This window comes from Dicentrarchus labrax, unplaced genomic scaffold, assembly GCF_905237075.1.
Source record: "Dicentrarchus labrax unplaced genomic scaffold, dlabrax2021, whole genome shotgun sequence".
Classification (NCBI taxonomy): Eukaryota; Metazoa; Chordata; class Actinopteri; family Moronidae; genus Dicentrarchus; species Dicentrarchus labrax.
Genome location: NW_026136711.1, coordinates 32,774,923 through 32,796,774, shown reverse-complemented (window position 1 = coordinate 32,796,774; position 21,852 = coordinate 32,774,923). Strand labels below are relative to the sequence as shown.

At 39.0% G+C, this 21,852-nt stretch overlaps 1 protein-coding gene and 8 non-coding genes across 9 annotated transcripts; 2 read left to right on the top strand and 7 right to left on the bottom strand.

Annotated features, from left to right (window-relative positions):
• Positions 1-1,902: 1,902 nt before the first annotated feature.
• zgc:171566 lies at positions 1,903-19,562 on the bottom strand. The gene is made up of 9 exons (XM_051415116.1): positions 19,180-19,562; positions 17,481-17,595; positions 15,749-15,799; positions 15,349-15,433; positions 14,574-14,712; positions 12,520-12,626; positions 7,018-7,108; positions 5,531-5,668; positions 1,903-5,024 (listed from the first exon to the last, which is right to left on the bottom strand). Exons 1-9 carry the CDS (start codon positions 19,295-19,297, stop codon positions 4,903-4,905), a joined length of 966 nt encoding a protein of 321 aa, XP_051271076.1. The 5' UTR covers positions 19,298-19,562; the 3' UTR covers positions 1,903-4,902.
• trnat-cgu (transfer RNA threonine (anticodon CGU)) lies at positions 5,832-5,903 on the bottom strand. The gene has a single exon. It is a non-coding gene; the product is annotated as a tRNA-Thr (tRNA).
• On the bottom strand, positions 6,477-6,548 carry trnat-cgu (transfer RNA threonine (anticodon CGU)). The gene has a single exon. It is a non-coding gene; the product is annotated as a tRNA-Thr (tRNA).
• LOC127372638 (U7 small nuclear RNA) lies at positions 7,994-8,048 on the top strand. Its single transcript, XR_007886714.1, has one exon. It is a non-coding gene; the product is annotated as a U7 small nuclear RNA (small nuclear RNA).
• trnat-cgu (transfer RNA threonine (anticodon CGU)) lies at positions 8,825-8,896 on the bottom strand. The gene has a single exon. It is a non-coding gene; the product is annotated as a tRNA-Thr (tRNA).
• On the top strand, positions 9,250-9,304 carry LOC127372637 (U7 small nuclear RNA). The gene has a single exon (XR_007886713.1). It is a non-coding gene; the product is annotated as a U7 small nuclear RNA (small nuclear RNA).
• trnat-cgu (transfer RNA threonine (anticodon CGU)) lies at positions 10,076-10,147 on the bottom strand. The gene has a single exon. It is a non-coding gene; the product is annotated as a tRNA-Thr (tRNA).
• On the bottom strand, positions 11,459-11,530 carry trnat-cgu (transfer RNA threonine (anticodon CGU)). The gene has a single exon. It is a non-coding gene; the product is annotated as a tRNA-Thr (tRNA).
• On the bottom strand, positions 12,026-12,097 carry trnat-cgu (transfer RNA threonine (anticodon CGU)). The gene has a single exon. It is a non-coding gene; the product is annotated as a tRNA-Thr (tRNA).
• Positions 19,563-21,852: the final 2,290 nt, after the last annotated feature.

Genomic DNA, 21,852 nt, shown 5'->3' with positions numbered 1-21,852 from the left:
CCTCTGTAAAGAAAATCGGCTCATTCTAAGGTAACAAAAACCTTAATAATAAGAACAACAGTTCTTATTTTCAGCTGATTATACACAGATGAAAACATGTCTATGAATATTGTATTCCATTTCTGCCAATAGATCCTCCTAAATGTTACATACTGCTAAATTACATTATCCTTGATGATTGATCCCTGTAGGGAAGTTTGTTCTCTGCATTTTACCCTGTGTTAGCGGCAGTGGACAGCCACTGTGCAGCACCCAGGGACCTACTCCAGTTCTGAGCCAGTGCTTTGGTCAAGGGCACTGACAGAAGAATTAACCTAACATAGGCCTACATGTTTTTGATGGCAGGGGAAACTGCAGCACCCAGTGAAAACTCACACAATCACAGGGAGAATATGCAAACTCCACGCAGAAAGGGCCAACCTCTGACAACATGGAGATATTTTTTGCTGAAGATTTGCTAAAGCTGCAATACTCTGTCATTGGTTGACAAAGCAATCTCACCACAAGGTCAGTTTAGTAGCTGTTCAGGAGCTTTTCTTCACGCAGTCATCCTTGCCAGCCACTGGAGTTGTCATAGAAATGTAGCTGTCAAAATTTCTGAGCCTTTTCTAGGACTTTGTACTAGAGATTGAAAGTTTTTACTTGAACTTGAAAACAACATTGACAGAACAGTCTCTCACAAGGTCTATTTAGTGGCGGTTTTGTAGCTTTTAGTTGTGTCACAAAGGCTTCTTCAGCAGATGGAGTTACCATTGTTGTAATGGACTTATTTTTTCATTTTTTTCCCTTTTCACTCTCATCTCATTCAGATTCCATAGCTTTCCAGGAAATACCAAATATGTCAGGGGAAATTTGGGGGAAATGTGACTAGTGTATAAAATGGAATGTTTACATGTGATATGCAACAAATGGTCAAAGCTGAAATGTGGCTGTTGAAGTGTTCAATCATATTTAGCTTACAGTATTTTCTCAGGATGTCAGGATGGAATAAAAGGTTGAGCATATTGAAAGAGACTTAAGAACATGTAATGAAACTGGAGGATACTAAATAAAAGTAACTACTTGATAAAAATAGTACTGTATAACTTTAGATTTTGGGTTGTAGAAGTGTTACATATTTAAAATCCTGGATATCAAGTCTGCACACATAACAGTCTCTCCATGGTTATTGCGTATGGCTGTCAACATGCATTCAGTGGTATCATGATGCCATCTAGTGGAAACTTGTGTTTTTTTTTGCATGTGTGATAAATCCAGACACAAGAGTGGGACATGCTGTCACTCCAAAACTGATTGACATTACTTTTAATATTAACACAAACAACCACTTAATGAACTGTATTTAAAAACCCTGAAAGGTTTGTGTTAAACTCACTAATAAATAACACATAAGGGTGCATTTTTTCTTTTACAAACTTAAATTTTGCACATTTAGTATGAATAGTGAATATTTTATGTAATAGAGACCATACTTAAGATTTAAAATCACATTATCAAGGGCTTTAAGATCATAAGCTCCAGTGCTGTTTAAAAGGTTGTTGTTTTTTTTACATCCACAATGTATATTAACACAGCACTCCATGTTCCAGATCTGTGGGGCTGCTAGGTTTTACTCTGTAACACGTTTTTTTTGGTCAGGCCACAATCGTGCAGAATATTTCAACCAAATCACACAAAATGTGTATTTTGGAAATTTTTTTTACCCTTTTTTAATTTTTTAAAGACATTTTGAACAAATATTTTTTCACAGGACATCAATGGAATATAAATGTAACCCATGCTGAATGAGTTTTAGTAATCGTTCAGACTTTGCAAAATCACCTTATCTGTCAGTCAGTCAGTCATAAGGGAAGGTGGAGGCTGTTTTCTTCTTTTAAAAGGGAAGAAATGATGTTGAATGCATTGAGGTTTAATTGGCTTTCTTTATTGTCTGATCATCTGGCACATGGTCAAACAAACAAGGAAAACTCGTACAATCGGTTGTGCAATCAATGCATGTATTCAAAGCCACCGCATTGAATTAAATATAGAATGTTCCAAAGTAGGACTTACCGACTCATTATTTTTGGTTTCATTACACAATAAAAAAGAAAATATATTTTCACTTTGGCAATAGAGGACTGTACGCTTTCTGTTGCTGCAAGAATAATGTAATAAATGCAACATAATGTTTCACTGTACAGGGTTGCAATATAGGTAACAAACATTTTAAACCAGACTGCAAAAAAAAGGGGAAAACATATTGGTTTGGTATACTAATTTTATAATGTTGAATGATGAAGGAACTCAAAAAAAATTATAAACACATCCTCACACAATGACATCACACAATTAAACATCCAAGGTTACATTTTAAAATCAGACAATCATGAACAGATCCATAAAATCCACTTTTTCCATGAAGAGCAATGTTGTGTCAAAGGACAGCCTCATACCTAAAATGTTTTCAGGTTTAAAGTGAATGTTTTGTACAAACTCAATCATCATGTCATCTGCCAACTGTAAAACAAAAAAAAAATCAATGTAAAAACCTGATCTTTAGTCATATTTGGCATTCTCTGATAGCATGTTAGCATACAAAATACTCCATCTCCTGCCGAGGAATCAAAATGCTTAAATGTTGTGAAGATAAACTCTTAAGACTCGTCCATTTTGTGAGTTACTGATACATATGTGTTATTGTTGATAAGATAAGTTGGTAATGAAATTTCTCCTTGATAGGCATACACACTGAATGCTGTACCACATATTGAGGAATAAACAAGTTGTGCAGTCCTGCAGAATAAAGCCAATACATAAAAAAAGAAGGAATACAAGTAGCAAAATATATGTTTCCATTTTTACGGAAGGAATGTTAAAGAACCACATTAATTACTTCACACTGATACTGAAACAGCAGTTTGTCACAGTCTAACTGACCTTCAGTAGCCTCTTGCTGATGATCAAACACAACGTGGGAATAGAGTCAGTGTTTATTGGTTACCCACATTTAAACGTGGACTCGCAGGCTGTGGCCATTACGCTTGTAAAATTAGGTGACTGGTTATACTTTAAGTAATTACAAGGATCTTTCATTTTGTGTTGATATTGGTTTCCCCTGTGGACAAAAGCGGTAATGTTTTCCTGAATTAGGACTGCATTTCCCATGAGATCTTGCTCTGGCAGCACGTGTGCTTGTTTTGTAAGTGAGTAAAAGAAAGACGCAACTTATTTTGAATATTATTTTGTTTCCTTGTGAGATTAATAACTGTAATGTAAAGTTGTTGAAATAAATTAAGTTTTTTTTAGTACCATTCATACACCTTCGTCAGAATCAACACATCCTCATACCTAATCAACGGAGTAGGAACTAATACACAAAACAGAAATGACAGTGATTTTGTAAACCCTTGGTCCTGTAGTCTATGATTTGGCACTATACAAATTAAACTGAATTGAATTGAATAATCTGGGAACACAAACTTGGCCTATGTAAGGCAACTTAAGTGGTCCTGCAAAACTCTGCCACTGATCACTCAGTCTGTTAATCCCCATATGATTTATTTTAGGTTACAAATGTAATTTAATAGCAGCAAACACCAGCAAAGGTCTCCAGTAAAGCAATTTAATAGCATCTGGATGTCAGCTATTTTTGATGTGCATATTAATGTAAATGGTATTCAGTAGTAAAGCTATGGGTATCTTAGACACAACTGCGATGAAAGGGATATCCTGAAAATTGGAATTTCGATCTCATTCTTCTTCCCAAGTGTTTATCAGTGTTTTTATGTTTTGTGTAATTTCATTTAGTTTGCCATAATTGAGCTTATACAATTCTGCAGGTAGAACATAGACCCCACACTGTTACTGCTGTCATGGCAAAATCGCGGCACTGCAAAGAGATGTGAACTGAAGACCGTTTTAAGAACATAGGAATAATATGAAGTGTGTGGCAGTTTATTGATGGGCTTCATACAGTTTACTTTAAGTTTCACCAGACTCAAATCTGACAGATGCGAACGTGTTTTGTTGCCCCAAAATTTAAACTCATATTTGACTTTAACCAGTGAACCCTATGAATGTATACAATCCTGCAACCTCTTATAAATGCAGAATAAAAGTTGTCACTGTTACCCTGGATTTTAGTTACCCATAATAAGAGCTGGGGAGGAGGGTTGATGTGTGAAGTGATCACTGTTACCTAAATCTGTTCAAATTTGTACTTGTTTTTAAATTTATACGTCTTAGTATTTGCATTTTGTTTTATTTTTTTCTGATATTATACTTAAAAATCCTGCAAAGATTTTTTAATATAATATTTTGTTTTATTTTCTTCATCTTCATCTTCTATTTTTTCATTGTCCTGTTTGCATTTCATTTTACTGAGCAAATCAGCTATACAGCTAATTGTTATAGGGATGCACCGATACATCGGTCGAAATTCTGTATCGAATATTCGCCTTGTTTACTGACGTCGGCAAATTAGGTGGTATTGACCGATATCAGTGGTTGATGTTTATCTGTTGTGTTGCATCAATTTTGTGTTGGCTAAATTTTGTATTGGTTATTTACAACTCGGATATTGAAGAAATAATCATCTCCGAGCGGCTGTTCAGCTCTGTGTCTCACATCTCGGATGAGAAAATAAATGCAACAAGGCAGTGATGCTTAATTTCATAGATTTCTTTGTTTCTCTGGCAAAAAAGGCCAAATAAACGACAACAAAAAACCATCAGCATCAGCCAAATTGTTATTTTAATAACATCTGTATTATTTCCCAATCGGTGCATCCCTAAATTATTGACTTGACGTTTGAGGCTAGTGTAAGTGACAACACCGTCAAGTTCGGTTTTTATGGTGGGCCAAGATGCCAGTGACAAATTCTGACTAGTTTGAGCCTGATTCAATCTTCAGTAATGTCCATCAATCAAAGTAATAGTTCTGCACAAAGACGGCGTGGATGCCTCTGTAGACAGGAGAGAAGTTGTAGATGAGAGCTCCCTCCTCCTCAACGGGACTGGAGAAGTGGTGCTGGTTCTTCATGGCTGGAGGAAAAAAAAGGAATAGTCATACAGAGTGTAGTGATGAAGCTTCAGCCATGCAGACCTGCAGCTGTTCTTTCATGCATAACACACAGACACACACACACACACAAACTTCAAGTATTAAATGGGCTCCATGCATTTGTATTACATTTGTGTCGACTTCATTTATTTGATTTGTGCATGTGTTCAAGTTAAACTCAGTTGCACTTCCACAACACAAGCGTTGTGGCAGTTTAGATCTAATTGACCACATCTGCTAGAATTTGGTAACCAGTCACAAGGCAAATGGCATAATCAGTTACTCAGTTAATTCATTTTAAGTATGCATTTACATTTACATGAGAACTCCAAACTCCATCTGCTGATAAAGATCATGTGATTGATAAGACTGGAAACTCCAGAACAGCTACTAAATTGATTATTGAATGAAATTTGTAGGAGGAGTTGAAAATATGTTCGGCAGAAAACATTCCAATTAATTGTCTTAAACTATGAAATCAGGTTACCTTCAGAGACAAAGAAGCTGGCAGTGTAGAAGCAGGCTCTTATAGCAGCGGTGGAGTGAACCATGCCCGGCTTATCTATCCACTCAAAGGGGCTTTTCTCTGGATGCCACTGCACTGCATAAAATGGGTAGCGGTAGGCTGAAGAAGATCAGAAACAATGTCAGGAGAAAGAACTCACTCATGTAATCAATCAAGTAGTCACTCAAGTCAACATCTTTAGATTTGATCTAATTTCTAAACAGAACCAATAAGCTTGCAGTTGTGTGAACAGAACAGGTAGCATTCAAAAGCTGCTTTCTTAAGGCGTGGATGGGGGTCGAACCCATGATCTTTGATTTACGAGACCAACGCCTTACCACTTGGCCACCACGCCTGACTCAGTGAAGAAAGAAAACTCGCTGCTGTGATGAAACAATCATTCATCAGCATCCTGAGGAAAATTCTAATTTTCAGATAGGACCGCCACGATCATTACCATCATCATTTCCCCTCTTTCATCATCTCTACACTTTTAAATGTCATCTGAATCTGAATAATCAACATGACTCATTATTATGATCAAAAACACCAGTTCAGTTATTGGCCGATGGCGCCATCTGGTGGACAGTAGTGAATGCTGGAAATGTTGAATGCACAGTAGTTATGATATAAATCTACATATATTGGTGTTTTTTTCATAAAAAATCTGTATATATTGTTTGCTGATATATTCTGTGGTGTGTCTTCTTCCAGATCTCCATAGTGGACATGAGGTCATATGTCTTAATCAGTGAGATGTGAAGTTGTTTCAACATCCTCCTGGATCCATATTCTTCACTCTCATAATGTGTATGAAGTGCAACTTCTCCTCACTCCACATTTATTGCCTGTCTGCTCCTCACTAAGGATTTCTCACCTTTTCTGATCATGACATCGTGGAACTCAAACTAGCTATTTTTCCACCCGAAGGCATGGATGGGAGTCGAACCCATGATCTTTGGTTTACGAGACCAACGCCTTGCCACTTGGCCACCACGCCATGCTTCCATGCAAGCCAGCGGAGTGTTTTCATGTGTGGGGCAGCAGTACATGGGTCCCCTGGGTGGGGTGGATTATTAGCCTCTATACAGCTGTATCTGGACATGATAATATAAATCTACATATATTGGTGTTTTTGTCATAATAATCTGTATATATTGTTTGATTAGATTTTTTGCTGATACATTCTGTGGTCTGTCCTCTTCCAGATCTCCATGGTGGACATAAGGTCATATGCCTTAATCAGTGATATCTGAAGTTGTTTCAACATCCTCCTGGATCCACATTCTTCTTGTATAATGTGTATACTGTGTAACTTTTCCTCACTCGACATTTATTGCCTGTCTGTCTGTCCTGGGAGAGGGATTCCTCCTCTATCTCTCTTCCTGAGGTTTTCTTTCCTTTTCTGTTTATGACAAGTGTATAGTGAACAACATGAATGATGCAAAGTAGTCAGTGATGAATGGTACCTTCCATGGTGGAGATGAATTCTTTCTTCCCATCATTGTTCGTAGACAGGACCTTGTAAAACCGCTTCAGTTTGGCGTTCCGGCTGTAGTTCTGTTGGTTCAAAGGCAGAGTTGACATTAATATAGTTGTCTTGGCACTGAAACTACTCTACTGCTGCAAAAATAAACTTTGGTCACACTAACTGCTGTTGTGTTCCTTGCATAATGATGTCTCTCATTTGCATGAGATCTGCCACATTGAGCAGTGTCCCCATAGAGATGGACAACCATTCACACCTCGGGGAAATTTACAGTCGCCAATGAAGCTTGCATTTCTTTAGGCTGTGGGAGGAAACCAGAGGACTTAGAGGCAATATCTCATCTCATTTACATGGGAGCCACCCATATTGTCCCACACCGTGCACCATAGGTGATACTGCCGTCGGTCTGAAAGGGATCACAACACTAAAAGAGAGTCATGCAGGAATGTTTGCTCTTTTAGAAATTTTCTAGGATTCCTATAAAAGGGTTCCACTAATAACTGTGAACAATAAAGGTCTGTATGTTTTGAATGTATAATCTGTATTGTAGATAAACAAATTAATAATGCAAGACATAGGTGTGTAGCTAAAGGTAGAGTGAGATAAACGATTACATACCATACCATACCATATTTGTGATGCTATTGTATGTACACTGGCAACCCATCAACTTTTTTTGCACTATGGTTCCCCAATGCGGCTGTGTGTAATTTGAATTACTCCTATGGGGGATTAATAAAGGCATATATTATCTTATTTTAACTCATCTTAACTCATCTCATCTTACCAGGAGCTTTTGAGGCAGGATGGGAAATAAACAGATGCACAATGTAAAAGGACTGATGATAGCTCATCTCATTTACATAGGAGCCACCCATATTGTCCTACACTGAGCACCATAGGTGATACTGCTGTCAGTCTAAAAGGGATCACAACAGCAAACAGAAATTACACAGGAATGTTTGCTCTTTTAGAAATTTTCTAGAAGGATTCTTATAAAAAGAATCCCATCAACATTGTGAAAAATTAATGTCAATCTGTTTTTCTTTACAGTATAGTATGAATTAAAGTCAGATAGTGTGCCTACACTGAGAATTATAATTGCTAAGCAAGAAGTTTTGGGGCTTATAAGACACCTTTGTGATAAGAAGGGAGATAAATAAACATAACATAAAAAGAAGGAAAAAAAGACAGAAAATGCTACAATATACTGCCATGATAATGATCTGAGCCATCTGATACGGCATATTGGACACCATGACCGATGATGGTATGAGTCATATAGGATCGCAGTTTTGACACAGGAGCGTTGCTCTTTGATTGTGTAAAAGAAATCCACCTTCAGTTATTAAAAATGTTTCTTTGAATTAATTTGTATGAATATAGTTAAAACTTAAATGCTGTGTTGTCTGTTTATTTTAAACTTTTGCAGACACAACAATGTGATGTAAGTTATTATGTGACTTTAATCAAGACAACACCGGTGTAAACTTGTGCTTAACCACAGCCCACGGTAATGACAGATCATGTCTAAGGTATGTTCCAGAGGACAAGTTGATATTTGTTCTCACCAAAGTTTTATTTTAATTTCATTAGTTTGGGATGGCACTTCACACAACTATTGTAGTCGTTGTTGTTGGTATCTAACCGCATGCACCAAGAGAAGCTGTTTGCCTTGCGAAAGGACACTGATCAGGACTGATCATGGGACAGACTTCAGTAGCTGAGTCACACTAAAGAAAGCTTCCCATTTCCTCAAGTTTACTGTCAATCACTGGATCTTTTCAAGGCATGGATGGGGGTTGAACCCATGATCTTTGGTTTACGAGACCAACGCCTTACCACTTGGCCACCACGCCTGTCTACCTATGTCACAGGCTCAGTGTTTTCAGGTGAGGGATAGCATTATGTGGGCATTTAACTTTCTGGAACTGGCAACCCATCAAGCAACTTGTTGACATGGTACCATAACTGTGTGTAATTTGAATTATTCCAACAGGGGATTAATAAAGGTATATATTATCTTATCTCATCTCATCTTACCAGGAGCTTTTAAGGCAGGATGGGAAACAAACAGATGCACAATGTAAAAGGACTGATGATAGCTCATCTCATTTACATTGGGGCCACCCATATTGTCCTACACTGAGCACCATAGGTGATACTGCTGTCAGTCTAAAAGGGATCACAACAGCAAACAGGGATTACACAGGAATGTTTGCTCTTTTAGAAATTTTCTAGAAGGATTCTTATAAAAAGAATCCCATCAACATTGTGAAAAATTAATGTCAATCTGTTTTTCTTTACAGTATAGTATGAATTAAAGTCAGATAGTGTGCCTACACTGAGAATTATAATTGCTAAGCAAGAAGTTTTGGGGCTTATAAGACACCTTTGTGATAAGAAGGGAGATAAATAAACATAACATAAAAAGAAGAAAAAAAAGACAGAAAATGCTACAATATACTGCCATGATAATGATCTGAGCCATCTGATACGGCATATTGGACACCATGACCGATGATGGTATGAGTAATATAGGATCGCAGTTTTGACACAGGAGCGTTGCTCTTTGATTGTGTAAAAGAAATCCACCTTCAGTTATTAAAAATGTTTCTTTGAATTAATTTGTATGAATATAGTTAAAACTTAAATACTGTGTTGTCTGTTTATTTTAAACTTTTGCAGACACAACAATGTGATGTAAGTTATCATGTGACTTTAATCAAGACCGGTGTAAACTTGTGCTTAACCACAGCCCAAGGTAATGACAGATCATGTCTAAAGTATGTTCCAGAGGACAAGTCGATATTTGTTCTCACCAAAGTTTTATTTTAATTTCATTAGTTTGGGATGGCACTTCACACAACTATTGTAGTCGTTGTTGTTGGTATCTGACCGCATGCACCAAGAGAAGCTGTTTGCCTTGCGAAAGGACACTGATCAGGACTGATCATGGGACAGACTTCAGTAGCTGAGTCACACTAAAGAAAGCTTCCCATTTCCTTAAGTTTACTGTCAATCACTAGATCTTTTCAAGGCATGGATGGGGGTTGAACCCATGATCTTTGGTTTACGAGACCAACGCCTTACCACTTGGCCACCACGCCTGTCTACCTATGTCACAGGCTCAGTGTTTTCAGGTGAGGGATAGCATTATGTGGGCATTTAACTTTCTGGAACTGGCAACCCATCAAGCAACTTGTTGACATGGTACCAAACTAAAGTAAGTACTAAACTAAGAAGAAAAAAAGACAGAACATGCTACAATATACTACCATGATAATGAACTGAGCCATCTGATATGGCATATTGGACACAATGACTGATGGTGGTATGAGTCATATAGGATTGCAGTTTTTGCCCAGTATCTGGACATTTAACTTTCTGAAACTGGCAACCCATCAAGCAACTTGTTGATATGGTATGCATTGCTGCTGGCTACGAGGAGTGTTCATGCAAAGGTGTAGTGCATAGAATCCATGCTACTCCACAGCTGCAGTTAGTAGCACTAACTCAAGGTCAAACCCAAACCCATGGCCACTGCAGCAGGGACTCAGCCTTGGAACATGGGGCTCCACCAGGAAGGTCGCCATAGTGGTATTTGTCCATTAGTCATTAACAGTAAAGCATAAGGTACGGATGGGAATTGAACCCATGAGCTTTAGTTTACAAGACCATCGCCTTCCCCCTTGGCCACGAAGGGTCAAACTGGACACATGGCATGGGAATTTGCGTAGTGACACAAGCTCAGTATAATGCATTATAATAATTACAGGATATACATGAGATACAATGAGATCTCATCTCATTTACATGGGAGCCACCCATACACTGAGAATTGCAGAGCATGTTTGCTCTTTTAGAATCTTTCTAGAAAGATTCCTGTAAAATGAGTCCCATAATAACTGTGAACATAAATAACCATGATTTTTCATGATGTACTTTATAAATCAATGTGAGCATGGTGTGTCAGTATAGGTCAGTATCAGGTCTCAGTAAGTGTCAGTATAGGTGTTTTGCTACAGGTATAGAGAATTGCAATTACAAACCAAGACGTTTTTTAGTTATTTGTAATACCCAAATGACTAACTGTAGTGATTCTAATTACTGGTAAATAATGAGGCAAATGGCAGTTTTAAACAGAGAGCTGTTTATTTTTACTACGTTACTGTAGTTGTTGTCTCATTGCGAAGGTAAATGAAGATGATCTATCAATTCAGTGAAACCCATTTGACTTTGTGTTGGGATAAAGTCAGATGAGAATTTGCTGATGGTCAACTCAGAGTTACACTGTATGGTCATACACTGAGGAAGGCCTAAGGCAATGACATTATTAACACTTGAATGGTAACCAGTTGCTTGATATTGCATTCTGAAACTCTTCCCTACATTATTACACCAGGGTGTCATCTATAGCAAGGCATGGATGGGGGTCGAACCCATGATCTTTGGTTTACGAGACCAACGCCTTACCACTTGGCCACCACGCCTTCCTACAATGAACATCAGCTGAGTGTTTTCATGTGTGGGACAGCAGTACATGGGTCCCCTGCGTGATGTGGATTATTCACATAATCATTTTACAATGCATTTACGCCTTAAAACACTATACAGCTGTAACTGGACAAGATAGGTTTCCATGGTTTAACGGCATCCGTATGTTTCAGATGAAGTTTTTGTGAGATCTTTGCACAGGGTTTGAAGCCCCCTCCCCGACACATTCCTGAAATGGTTTGCCTTTGTAACTTTCTGAAACTGACAAAACATCAAGCACCTTGTTGACATGGTACACATTCCTGCTGAGAGTGTTCATGCAAAGGTGTAGTGCATGGAATCCAGTTGCAGTTAGTAGCACTAACTCAAGATCAGACACAAACCCATGGCCACTGCAGCAGGGACTCAGCATTGGAACATGGGGCTCCACCAGGACAGCTGCCAGGGCGCCTAAGTGGTATTTATCTATTACTCATTAACAGTAAAGTATAAGGCATGGATGGGAATTGAACCCATGATCTTTGGTTTACGAGACCAACGCCTTGCCCCTTGGCCACCACGCCATCCATCACTCAGCCATAAAGGGTCAAACTGGACACATGGCTTAGGAAATTTCCTTAGTTCCAGTTTTGTTCAGAAGTCAAGTGATAAGCGCAATATAATAATTACAATTTATACATTGTTTAACAGAGACATGATGTCCAGGTGGTAAGGGACTGGTCTTGACAATACACGGGAGAGGTACAAGCTGTGATCAATGTTGTGAGACCACTTCTGACTGCAAAATTGTTCATACCCATTCTTAATGGTAACACTCTAAAGTGGGGTGGGTGCCTATCCACCTATCGACCACTGGTTGCAGAGTTACATAAATGGACAGATGCAGCCTCCCCAAGTCCTATGTCAGTAGGAGTCAGACTCCAGCCATGACAGGAGCTGATCATGAGGGCAGAAAAAAGAGGGGAAACAAGGAGCAAGCACATACCTGCATAGACAGACTCCAGCTGTGGAAGTTGGACGTGATGTTTTCTTCGGCCAGAGACTGCAGCAGATCCTTGGGAAAACTCCGGAACAGACGGCTGGACTGGGCCGCTAGAGGACAGAGATAACAGATTTGTGGTGAGGCGGTTCAGACAAGCTGTTCACACAACACAGTAGGGAGGAAGTTACATTTAATCTTAACGTTCATCAGGGCTGCTATATACAATGAAATGATTACCCCTTAATGAGTATAATGTGTTATTGTGTACTCTTTCTAAAACTGCAGCTGGTCTCAAAGCTTAGCAGAAATCCAAATTACTCTTTAGAAAGGCGCTACTAAAAACAATGATGTCTCTCATTTGCATAGGTTCTGCCCATATCCTACCACATTGAGCAGGGTCCCCATAGAGATGGACAACCATTCACACCTAGGGGCAATGTAGAGTGGCCTAAGAAGCTAACTTGCATTTCTTTAAAGGGAGGAAACCAGAGAACTTGGAGGAGATGACGATATCTCGTCTCATTTACATGGGAGCCACCCATATTGTCTCACACTGAGCACCATAGGTGATACTGCTGTCAGTATAAAAGGGACCACAACAGCAAAGAAGAGTTATGCAGGAATGTATGCTCTTTTAGAAAGTTTCTAGAAGGATTCCTGTAAATGGAATCCCATAACAACTGTAAACAATAAAATGCATTCTCTTTCATCTACACTGAATGGGTTTATAGGTGAGGAACAGTATTACAAACTGTTGATGCTGGGTGGGATACATATGCAAGGAAAATAATGTTAACAGTTAACTTAAATGTAATGTAATGTAGGAGGCTTTTGTCTAACTAGGTTCAATTGTGAGATGATGAACAGAATGCAGAGAATCAGAAACTGTTTCTTTGAATGTGGCAAAAATGCACCAATTTATACTGCAACGTGCCAACAAAGATGGGGAACTCATTCCTACGTGTTTTCTCATTAATCCACCTGAGTAGTCTTGAGTGTGGACTGTATAGGCATGGAACTTTTATTAAATTTGCTGACCTCACATAATTTCCAGCTTTCAGGTATTTTGATTTTTTCCTCTTTCACAGTTCTATCTTTTTTTGCAGTTTAGAACAAAATATCAACCATTAATCCAAACAAGCCAGTCTCTGTTTAATGAGTTGTGAATGTTGAATGTGTTCCATCTGAAGTCTCCAATTTCACAGAGGTGCGGCGCTCAATCTGATCTGTGCTTTATTCAATTAATTATTCAAATCTTCTGTCGTGGCACCAGATCTACGGCCATTTATTTACCTTCTGTGCTTTTTTACATGCCCGACTGGTAACACACAGTTTATAGGTGACACATTTAGTTGTATGAATTGTATAAATTAACAAAATGATTAGAGCTGCATAAATCTGACCTCAGGACACAGCAATGGCAGATCAACAGCCACTCTTTTTGGTCCATTTATTTTTGCCCAGGTTTTATTTTGCATTCATTCCATTAGCTTGGGATCCGCCCACATCACACAATATGTAGCACCATGACCGATGTTGCTGTGAGACAGATTGGGATCCCAACTGAAAATAGCATGTGCCTAGGAATTATTGCTCTTTGTTGTAATTTTCTAGTAGGATTCCAGTAAAAGGGATCCCCCTTTCTTTTGTTAAAAGATAATTAGTTTCTTATTGTTTCCTGTAATGATGGCACAACATTCATTGATTTGCACCCTTTGTGTCTTTCACTTTTGTAATTTAACTGCAATACTAAATACTGTGATATAATAAAGCGTGACACTTCTAAATGGAGAGATATTTCATTTTACTATAAGTTACTGTACTTATTGTCTCATTAAGAAGGTATCTGACCTCATGCGCCAAGAAAGAGACATTTGTAGCTGAAAACTAAAAACACCTGTGTGTGTGTGTGTGTGTGTGTGTACAGTGCCTTTAAGACTACTGATCTCCATAAGATAAATGTGACAAATGACAAAGGTCCTGTTTTGTTAATACTAACTTGCTCGACAAAAAACAACAACTGCAGAACAAGGACAAGCAGAAAAGAAAAGGGATACCTGGTGTGAGAGCGAGAGGTAGAGCCACAGCCTTGGTATCAGTGAGGGTGAGCAGGTTTTTGTTGGCTGTGAGGACAGACAGCTGCTGGAAGCCCTGACAAGTTCCCCAGATAGGGAAGTAGTCGCCAGCATCATTCGCCTGCAGAGAATGAGGAAGTGAGGAAGGAGAATAAGGAAAGTGTAATCCCATTTTGATTACTGTTTTATCCGTTTTTCTCTCTAAGGACACAGAAAGCTTTATTTCACCGAAAACCCAAATCCTTCCCTCTCACAGAGTTGCACACATTCACACCAACTATAGCTAAGGGCTAGTGTAAGGCTTCAGCAGCCGAGTTAGACAAATCTTCCAATGTGACGTTGTTTTTAGTACCAAATTCCCTCTTCTTCTTACTGTTCTCCCACTGCAGCTCAGCAAATATCAATGTTTGAGGAAACAAGTAGAGGAATCTGTACTAAAAAAGACAATATCTTCTTGATATGTTTAAGTCACACTGGATTTTCTCCCCTATCACCTACATCTGGAAGGTATCGCTTCACTGCCAGTGTGGAAAGGAGGAACAATTACAGCGATCAAAAACTTTTTCAGTGTACAAATGATACAGGTCTATGTCTTATTTTAGTCCCGACTTGAACAATCTAAACCTGTCATTTAATGAAAGGAAAATTGAACCAAGTTAATCTATCAGGTTATAACACTAACACTGTAGTCACTTTCAGTAGGATCCTGAGGTGTCACTTCATCTTGGCACTTCGTTGCATGTGCCAAATGTCTTACCTTCAGAGCCAAGTTGTAAAAGATCCTGGCAGCTCGACTGAACTGCGATGTCTGAATATCCACATCTCCTCCTGGCAGCAACAACCTGAGGAGACGTTTTTATGCCATTATTTGATAGAACAGGTGAAGATAGCCAGGGAAGGGGGGGGGGCTGCAGGTTGGAATTGTACCCAGCCCACTGCGGTAGGCAAGCTCTACCAGGTGAGCTACTGTGTGCCCTGATATTTCCACAAGTTTGTCATGTCTAATCATGACCTATGATGAGTGCAACAAACAAGCTTATATTTTACAGAACATGTTAAAATGATACGTTACAGAGTACAGTGGCAGGAAAAGACAGCCAGCGTGTCGTATAGAGAGCTGAACAATAGAGATAACAAGAGAACTCTTGTCAACTCACCCATTTATTGAGTAGAACAGCTTAGCATATTCTTCTTCTGTGCGATTGATTCTGGAGAACAAAAAGCGGCACAGAAAGTTAAACTCATTAACTTTCCAAAACAATCAACTGCATTATCAATCACTCTGGATTAAAGCAGTAGATGGATGTCCACACACCCCCTGCGTATGGCCACAAATAAAAAAATAGCCTGAATGAAGAATTCAGATGTTACTGATCAGAATTAATTTAATCTTAACATTTAGAGGATATTGAGTCTGTGTGCAGGCTCGGGGAAAGCACTGAGCTGGAGCTAGGACAGCCCTTTTTCCTTGAATGTCAAAAACATTTATTATGTTATTGAAAACACCCTTATTCATAATAAACTATGAGGAAGAGATAAAACAATTAAACAATTAAAAAGACTGGCTGTCATAATATAACTCAACATACATGTCTCTAACTGTCACCGTACAGTGACTGTCTCATTTACACAGACTCCGCCCACATGAAACCAAATCTGGCACCATGACTGATACTGGTGTGAGTCTGATTCAGATGACTGCGTGACAGGTGATGTCAGTAGGAATTTATGCTCTTGCAGTAATTTTCTAGTAGGAGTTAAAGGGAATGTGAAAAATAAAATCTTAAACTATCTTGATGAAGTGTAAGATAATCTGCTATTGTTTTTGGAAACATACTACTTGCTTAACAGGCAGCTGCTACATGCTTACCCTCGCTGAGCCTATAGCAGTTATTAAGTATGGAGAATGATATATGAAAGCTACTGTATCTTAAGCAGGTAGAGCAGGCTGTCTCCTTATCACATGGTTGGTTGTCAAAAGTATCCTTGAAACCCTAAACCCTGGTCAGAGGAGCACCTTGCATGGTCGCTGCCATCAGTGTGTGTGTGTGTGGATAGGTGAATGTGAGGCAACTTATATAGCACTTTGGATAAAAGTATATAAATGCAGCCATTTACCATATTTTCAAAAGTCCAAAGTTTACATAGGGCAAACACTGCATATGCATTACTATGTTTGCTTTCCTCTGAAGTCTGCTGTCCTCATTCTAAGAAGGCCCTGATTCAGCTGCACATTGCTGAAGCCCTTTTCTTCTATTGCTGTACATCGATGCACAATGGGCAGCTGTGGCTCAGGTGGTAGAGCGGGTCATCTAATAATTTGTTTGGTAGACCAGACAAGCATGTATAAATACAAGTCTATTTACCAAAATCGATGCACAATCCAGAAAATAAAAGGTCTATTTTCATTCCAGATCAAATATTCACTATATCGGCCGCAATATTGGTGAATTCTCCCCCTCTAAAATCGGTATCGGTCTCAGAGATACCATATCAGTCAGGCTCTAATTATAAGCGTTTATATGTATATGTTTTTCTTCTTATTCCTTGAGAACTCACTTACTTGGTCATCTGAAACTCTCCTTTCTTGCAGAGGTATGTTTTGTTAAAGTAAATGGCCCATTAAAAAGGAGACAAAGGGAAAACTATGTGCTTTGTTTACATCATAATGCAGTTGGAGTTTTATTCCAGAAACCAGCCAGCAAAACTGGATCTTCTGGCAGACAGCTGCACACTAGGATAAAACAAGTGTTGTGTGAGTGTTTTCTGTAGTATTAAATTGTGCTCACTGGTTGGTGGTTTCAATTGGGACCAAGCAACAAAAAGATTCCCCAGGGCACCCTATACTCTGTGGCTCCTAAACCTAAAAGGTATGAAAGGTCAATGTACCTGATGGGTACGACCCTTGCCCCGGCTCCCTCCAGGTATTTGACATAGGATGCAGCAATGTAAGAGGAGCCACGAGCAAACTGGTCTCCTGGGAGGTTTTCCTGCGCCAACACACCTACAGTGGACAGAAGATAGATGACATAACACAGAAAAGATTAAGAGGCAACAAAGAGCAGGGGACCTCTGAAAAGGAAAACCTCTACCCTGATGCACTCTTAAAGAGATCAGATCCCCTACAGGTACTGACTTGCCCATTCTTGTGACACATGTGGCTCCCTAATAGTTTCAGCTTCCTTTCTGTTTCTCTAGAAAGGTCTCTGGAACATCATGTATCCCAAAACACCACAAACTCACTATGTTCTATATATAGGTTTAAAAAAAATCCCCACCATGTTTGTTATATTACTTAATAGCTTGACAACGTCCAGATGACTGTCATATGACAAGGCAAGGCAAGTGTATTTATGAAGCACATTTCACACACAGAGTCAACTCAAGGTGCTTTACACAGTAAAGTTTAAAAAAACACAGAGAAATAAAAGAGCACTTTCACAAACATTTTATTTCATCCACATCCACCCAAACAAGAGCTCAACCACATGCTGCAAGTGAAAATGGAATGAAACACACAAAGCATGGTCGATGGGAAATGTAGAATACATAGCGCTGAGAACTTTGCCCATACAAAATCTATTATGAAATTGAAACTATATAATGTTTTACATTACACAATTTCATTAGACGCAAGATTGAGAAGATCATACACAATACACAGATTCTAAAGAAGCTTAAATTGCTATAAACCCTCAGAGAGCCATACAATCCTCTATGTTAATCATACAGGAAGTTTAGAAACGTTGATCCTCCGCTGGAGGACAAACGTGCAACAAACACCTGACGAGGTGACACAGTAAACCCTTGGTATGACAGTGCAATACAATGATAATCTCCCTACTTTACTCATAGCCACACATCATGAATCAGGGCCTCGATTTGGTCACATGGTCAGAGTTCTGGCCCAAAATTGCAGCAGGTCTGCTCAAGATAACACGTACAGTCATCGTTCTCTATTCTTATCTAATCCTGCTTCATGAACCTCCTGTTCTTTCTTAAAACCTTACAGCCTCTGCGCTTTGGTATCAGCAACCACTGATGTGTTATGGGTATATCGTGTATTAAGTGCTGCTGTGTAATTAGAAATGTGGTTTTTGTTTTCGAGGCAAACTGACAGTGAGACCTGATAATACGGTCTAATACAATACAGCAAACATTTTCAGGTCACCTTAATTATTGTGAGACAAACATAACAGAAAGAAGAGTAACCCCAGTAATTCCCCAGCAGCCCTTCATCCATTCACATCATCTTCATCATCAACTATTCTCTCATCTTTTCTCCTGTCCCTCACTTGCTCAAATGTATGTTTGTCACCCCCAGAGGACATAGAGAACAGCCTATAACCTATTACATAATATGCATTAGCTACAGGTATCTAAATTATGTAATTATAGTAAGCACACGCACTGCCTAAAACACAGCGGAGACACACACACAAAGAACACACACACACACACACACGCACACACGTTTTCTAGAACCTTCTCGATGAGAATTAGGACACTGGTGACATCCGGCGTGCACAGCCGGTCTCTGCGGACAGGGACACACACTAAGAGCAGTTCATGTGCGGGTGAATCTTACCGATGACCGGTCGGTAATTGAGCTGCTGGCTTCTCCCCGCCGCGCACAGGAGCGGAGCGCAACAGAGGCAGCAGGCGGTCAGCGCCGCGAACACCGCTGCAGCAGCCGGCCGACACATCCAAAACACCGCGCAGCAGGAGACACGCAAAAGAGCTGGAGAGGAGGGCGGTGGGCTGGGTCTGCACGTTGAGGAGGAAAAATGCAATGCAGTATGATAGTATGTGTCTATAAAAATAACAGAAGGCGGATAAAACAAGCAGCCAGTGGCGGGAGAAAGCACTAATTTACAAAACAACGATCCGAGTGAAGATGCTGCCTGCTGACTGAGATGCTGTGTCCTCTCTTGCTGTCCTCTGATCTCTGTCTTTACCTCCGTCCAGGCTTTTGAGCATCAAGTCAGTCACGTGTGGAACTCCCCTCCATAGACCCACGTCACATAGATAAGCCTCCTCCTTTTCTCTCCTTTTCCATAGAGCTGGATCAGCCAGATCACCCCCCCTCCCCTCCCTTCTAGAAAGACTCACAAGCCGGTCTCTAAATGCTTAACTCAATAAAGAGATGAGTTTCTCGTAGTTTGCGTTGCTACAACTGGTTGGGAAACATTTAGAGAGCTTTTAGGATGGTGACACTGTCATAAGATAAGATGATGCACATTAAGTTTTTTAAATGTTTTAAAACGGTGTCATAAAGTGATTGGCTTAATCCCTAGCTGGTGAATGAGGGAAGAGCATCATGAGTTAGTTCAAGTCAAACTGTTTGAGGAAACCAGTTGCATTAAACGAATCAACTTCATTAACTTGTTAAACATTTAAGCATGAAAAAAATATCTGATTAACTCAAGTATTTGTTCTTTTAACCTTTTTTTAACTAGGTAATTCTACCAATTCCATTCAGTTCATTGAATTTAAAACTGATATATTACACTCACATGCTGCACTTCTCCAAACTTATTTAAAATGTGTTAAGATAATTGATATGAATAATGGGAGACTAACTTAAATGCATCGCGTTTATACAAATGTTCCCACTGAAGTTAAATGTACTTTTCATCTACCTGTCAAAATAGCTAACATATGAAAACAAAAATAAATATTTACAATTAATTGATTATCAAAATGGTAGCCAATTAATTTTTGTGGATCAACAAATCTAATTGATACTGCTGTAATTAAGTTGTTAACATAGCCTACTTGTTTTTTTATGTGACTAACATCACCTCTTTACACTTTGGGGGATCATTAAGAATTATTTGGATGCATGCTTGGGCATATGATGATTTTTAAACTGAAGTAACAAAATTGTTGTTGTTTATTTAATGATATAAAGTCAACTTAAAGAAAATGAATCAGTGGAACAAGCTGGAATCATATCACCACTACTTAAAATACTGCACAAATTTAACAACAGTTGATTTTTGAGTTTGGTTTAATTCATGGAGTGATTCCACATTATGTTATGTTAACTTACTTCTTTAATTATCATCCCTGATCCCCGGTTATTTTGAAGTTGCCAGCCTCTGCCAGCATTTTAGATTATATTCACTAATCTTTCAGGGATATTATGTTCCATGAACATGTCAACACCGAGTACATTAAAAGAAAGAACAGCTGCTCTATTCTTATACACAGAAAACATTTTATTCTAACTTTGTTCAAACACAGATTGCTGAAATATCTTATCAATGGTGGCGAAACGTTCTGTCTTCAATGACAGAAAATCTTGTTAATGGCGGGTATAGTGTTAAGATATGCAGTTAGGGTTTTACAGTGAGGTAAGGCATGTCCTTGAAGTAAGGCTTGTAGTTTGTTAGCAGCTGTTCTCGCAGTGCAAGCAGCTACTTTGCATTTAGAAATTCCCAGACAATTAGGTAGGTGGGGAGATCTCTGGTCCGGTACTGTGCGACTACGTCCAAAGATCGGCTACAGTGAGCATATCCATAGAAATACTGTATAAGGAATGAATTACTTCTTCTCACCAACAGAAGTAAAACAGTATGAACTGCTAAATTGTTGTTTTGCAGAAGAGGAACTGAAGCTAAATCAGTGTCCTCCCTCCACAGAAAAACCCCCATAACCTCCACCAAATTCTCTATGGTTCCTCTGTGTGGAGAAAATGTGATGCACCACCATAAAGGCTGCCCAATACTAGAAAATGTGTTATCCTCTACTTGCTTCTAAGGGTTAGTGGTTAGTTACTTTCTACAGGATCCTCCCGGTCTATTCGTACATACATATCGATCAGCTACAGGATCCCAGCCCCCATTTTTATAGAAATATATCAGCTAAAACAGACATAGCTAGTTGGATAGATAAAGAAACGATAGAAAGGCCCCTCTGTGACAGACTGATTCTTTGAACCATCCGGTGTGAAGGTTCATGTTTCAAAAAGCCATCCAGTTGCTAAATATGAAATCACAGCCTTTGTGAGAAGAAAGAAGCACACTCTTCTGGTTTGGTGTAATTATATTCCAGCTTATCACAGTGCTGCAGCTGTTGTGAGACGAAACAATCTTAAGGTTCTGTTGTTGTTGGGTTTTTTTTTGCTTTATTCTGCAACATGGCACGTTTCATGTGGGGAAAGTTGTACAAAAAAATAATAAAAATCTGTAGCCTGTTATTACTTTTTCAATGTATTTTTGCCCACACTGCATCTCTGCTCTGTAAACTTCAAAAC

Excerpts from the sequence above, each read along its gene's own strand:
- zgc:171566 (XM_051415116.1), bottom strand. The coding sequence starts at position 19,297 with ATGTGTCGGCCGGCTGCTGCAGCGGTGTTCGCGGCGCTGACCGCCTGC. Across the intron at positions 15,800-17,480 it reads GCAAGGGTCGTACCCATCAG|AATCAATCGCACAGAAGAAG; the intron begins GTACATTGACCT and ends TTTGTTCTCCAG. Across the intron at positions 15,434-15,748 it reads CTGTTCTACTCAATAAATGG|GTTGTTGCTGCCAGGAGGAG; the intron begins GTGAGTTGACAA and ends ACGTCTCCTCAG.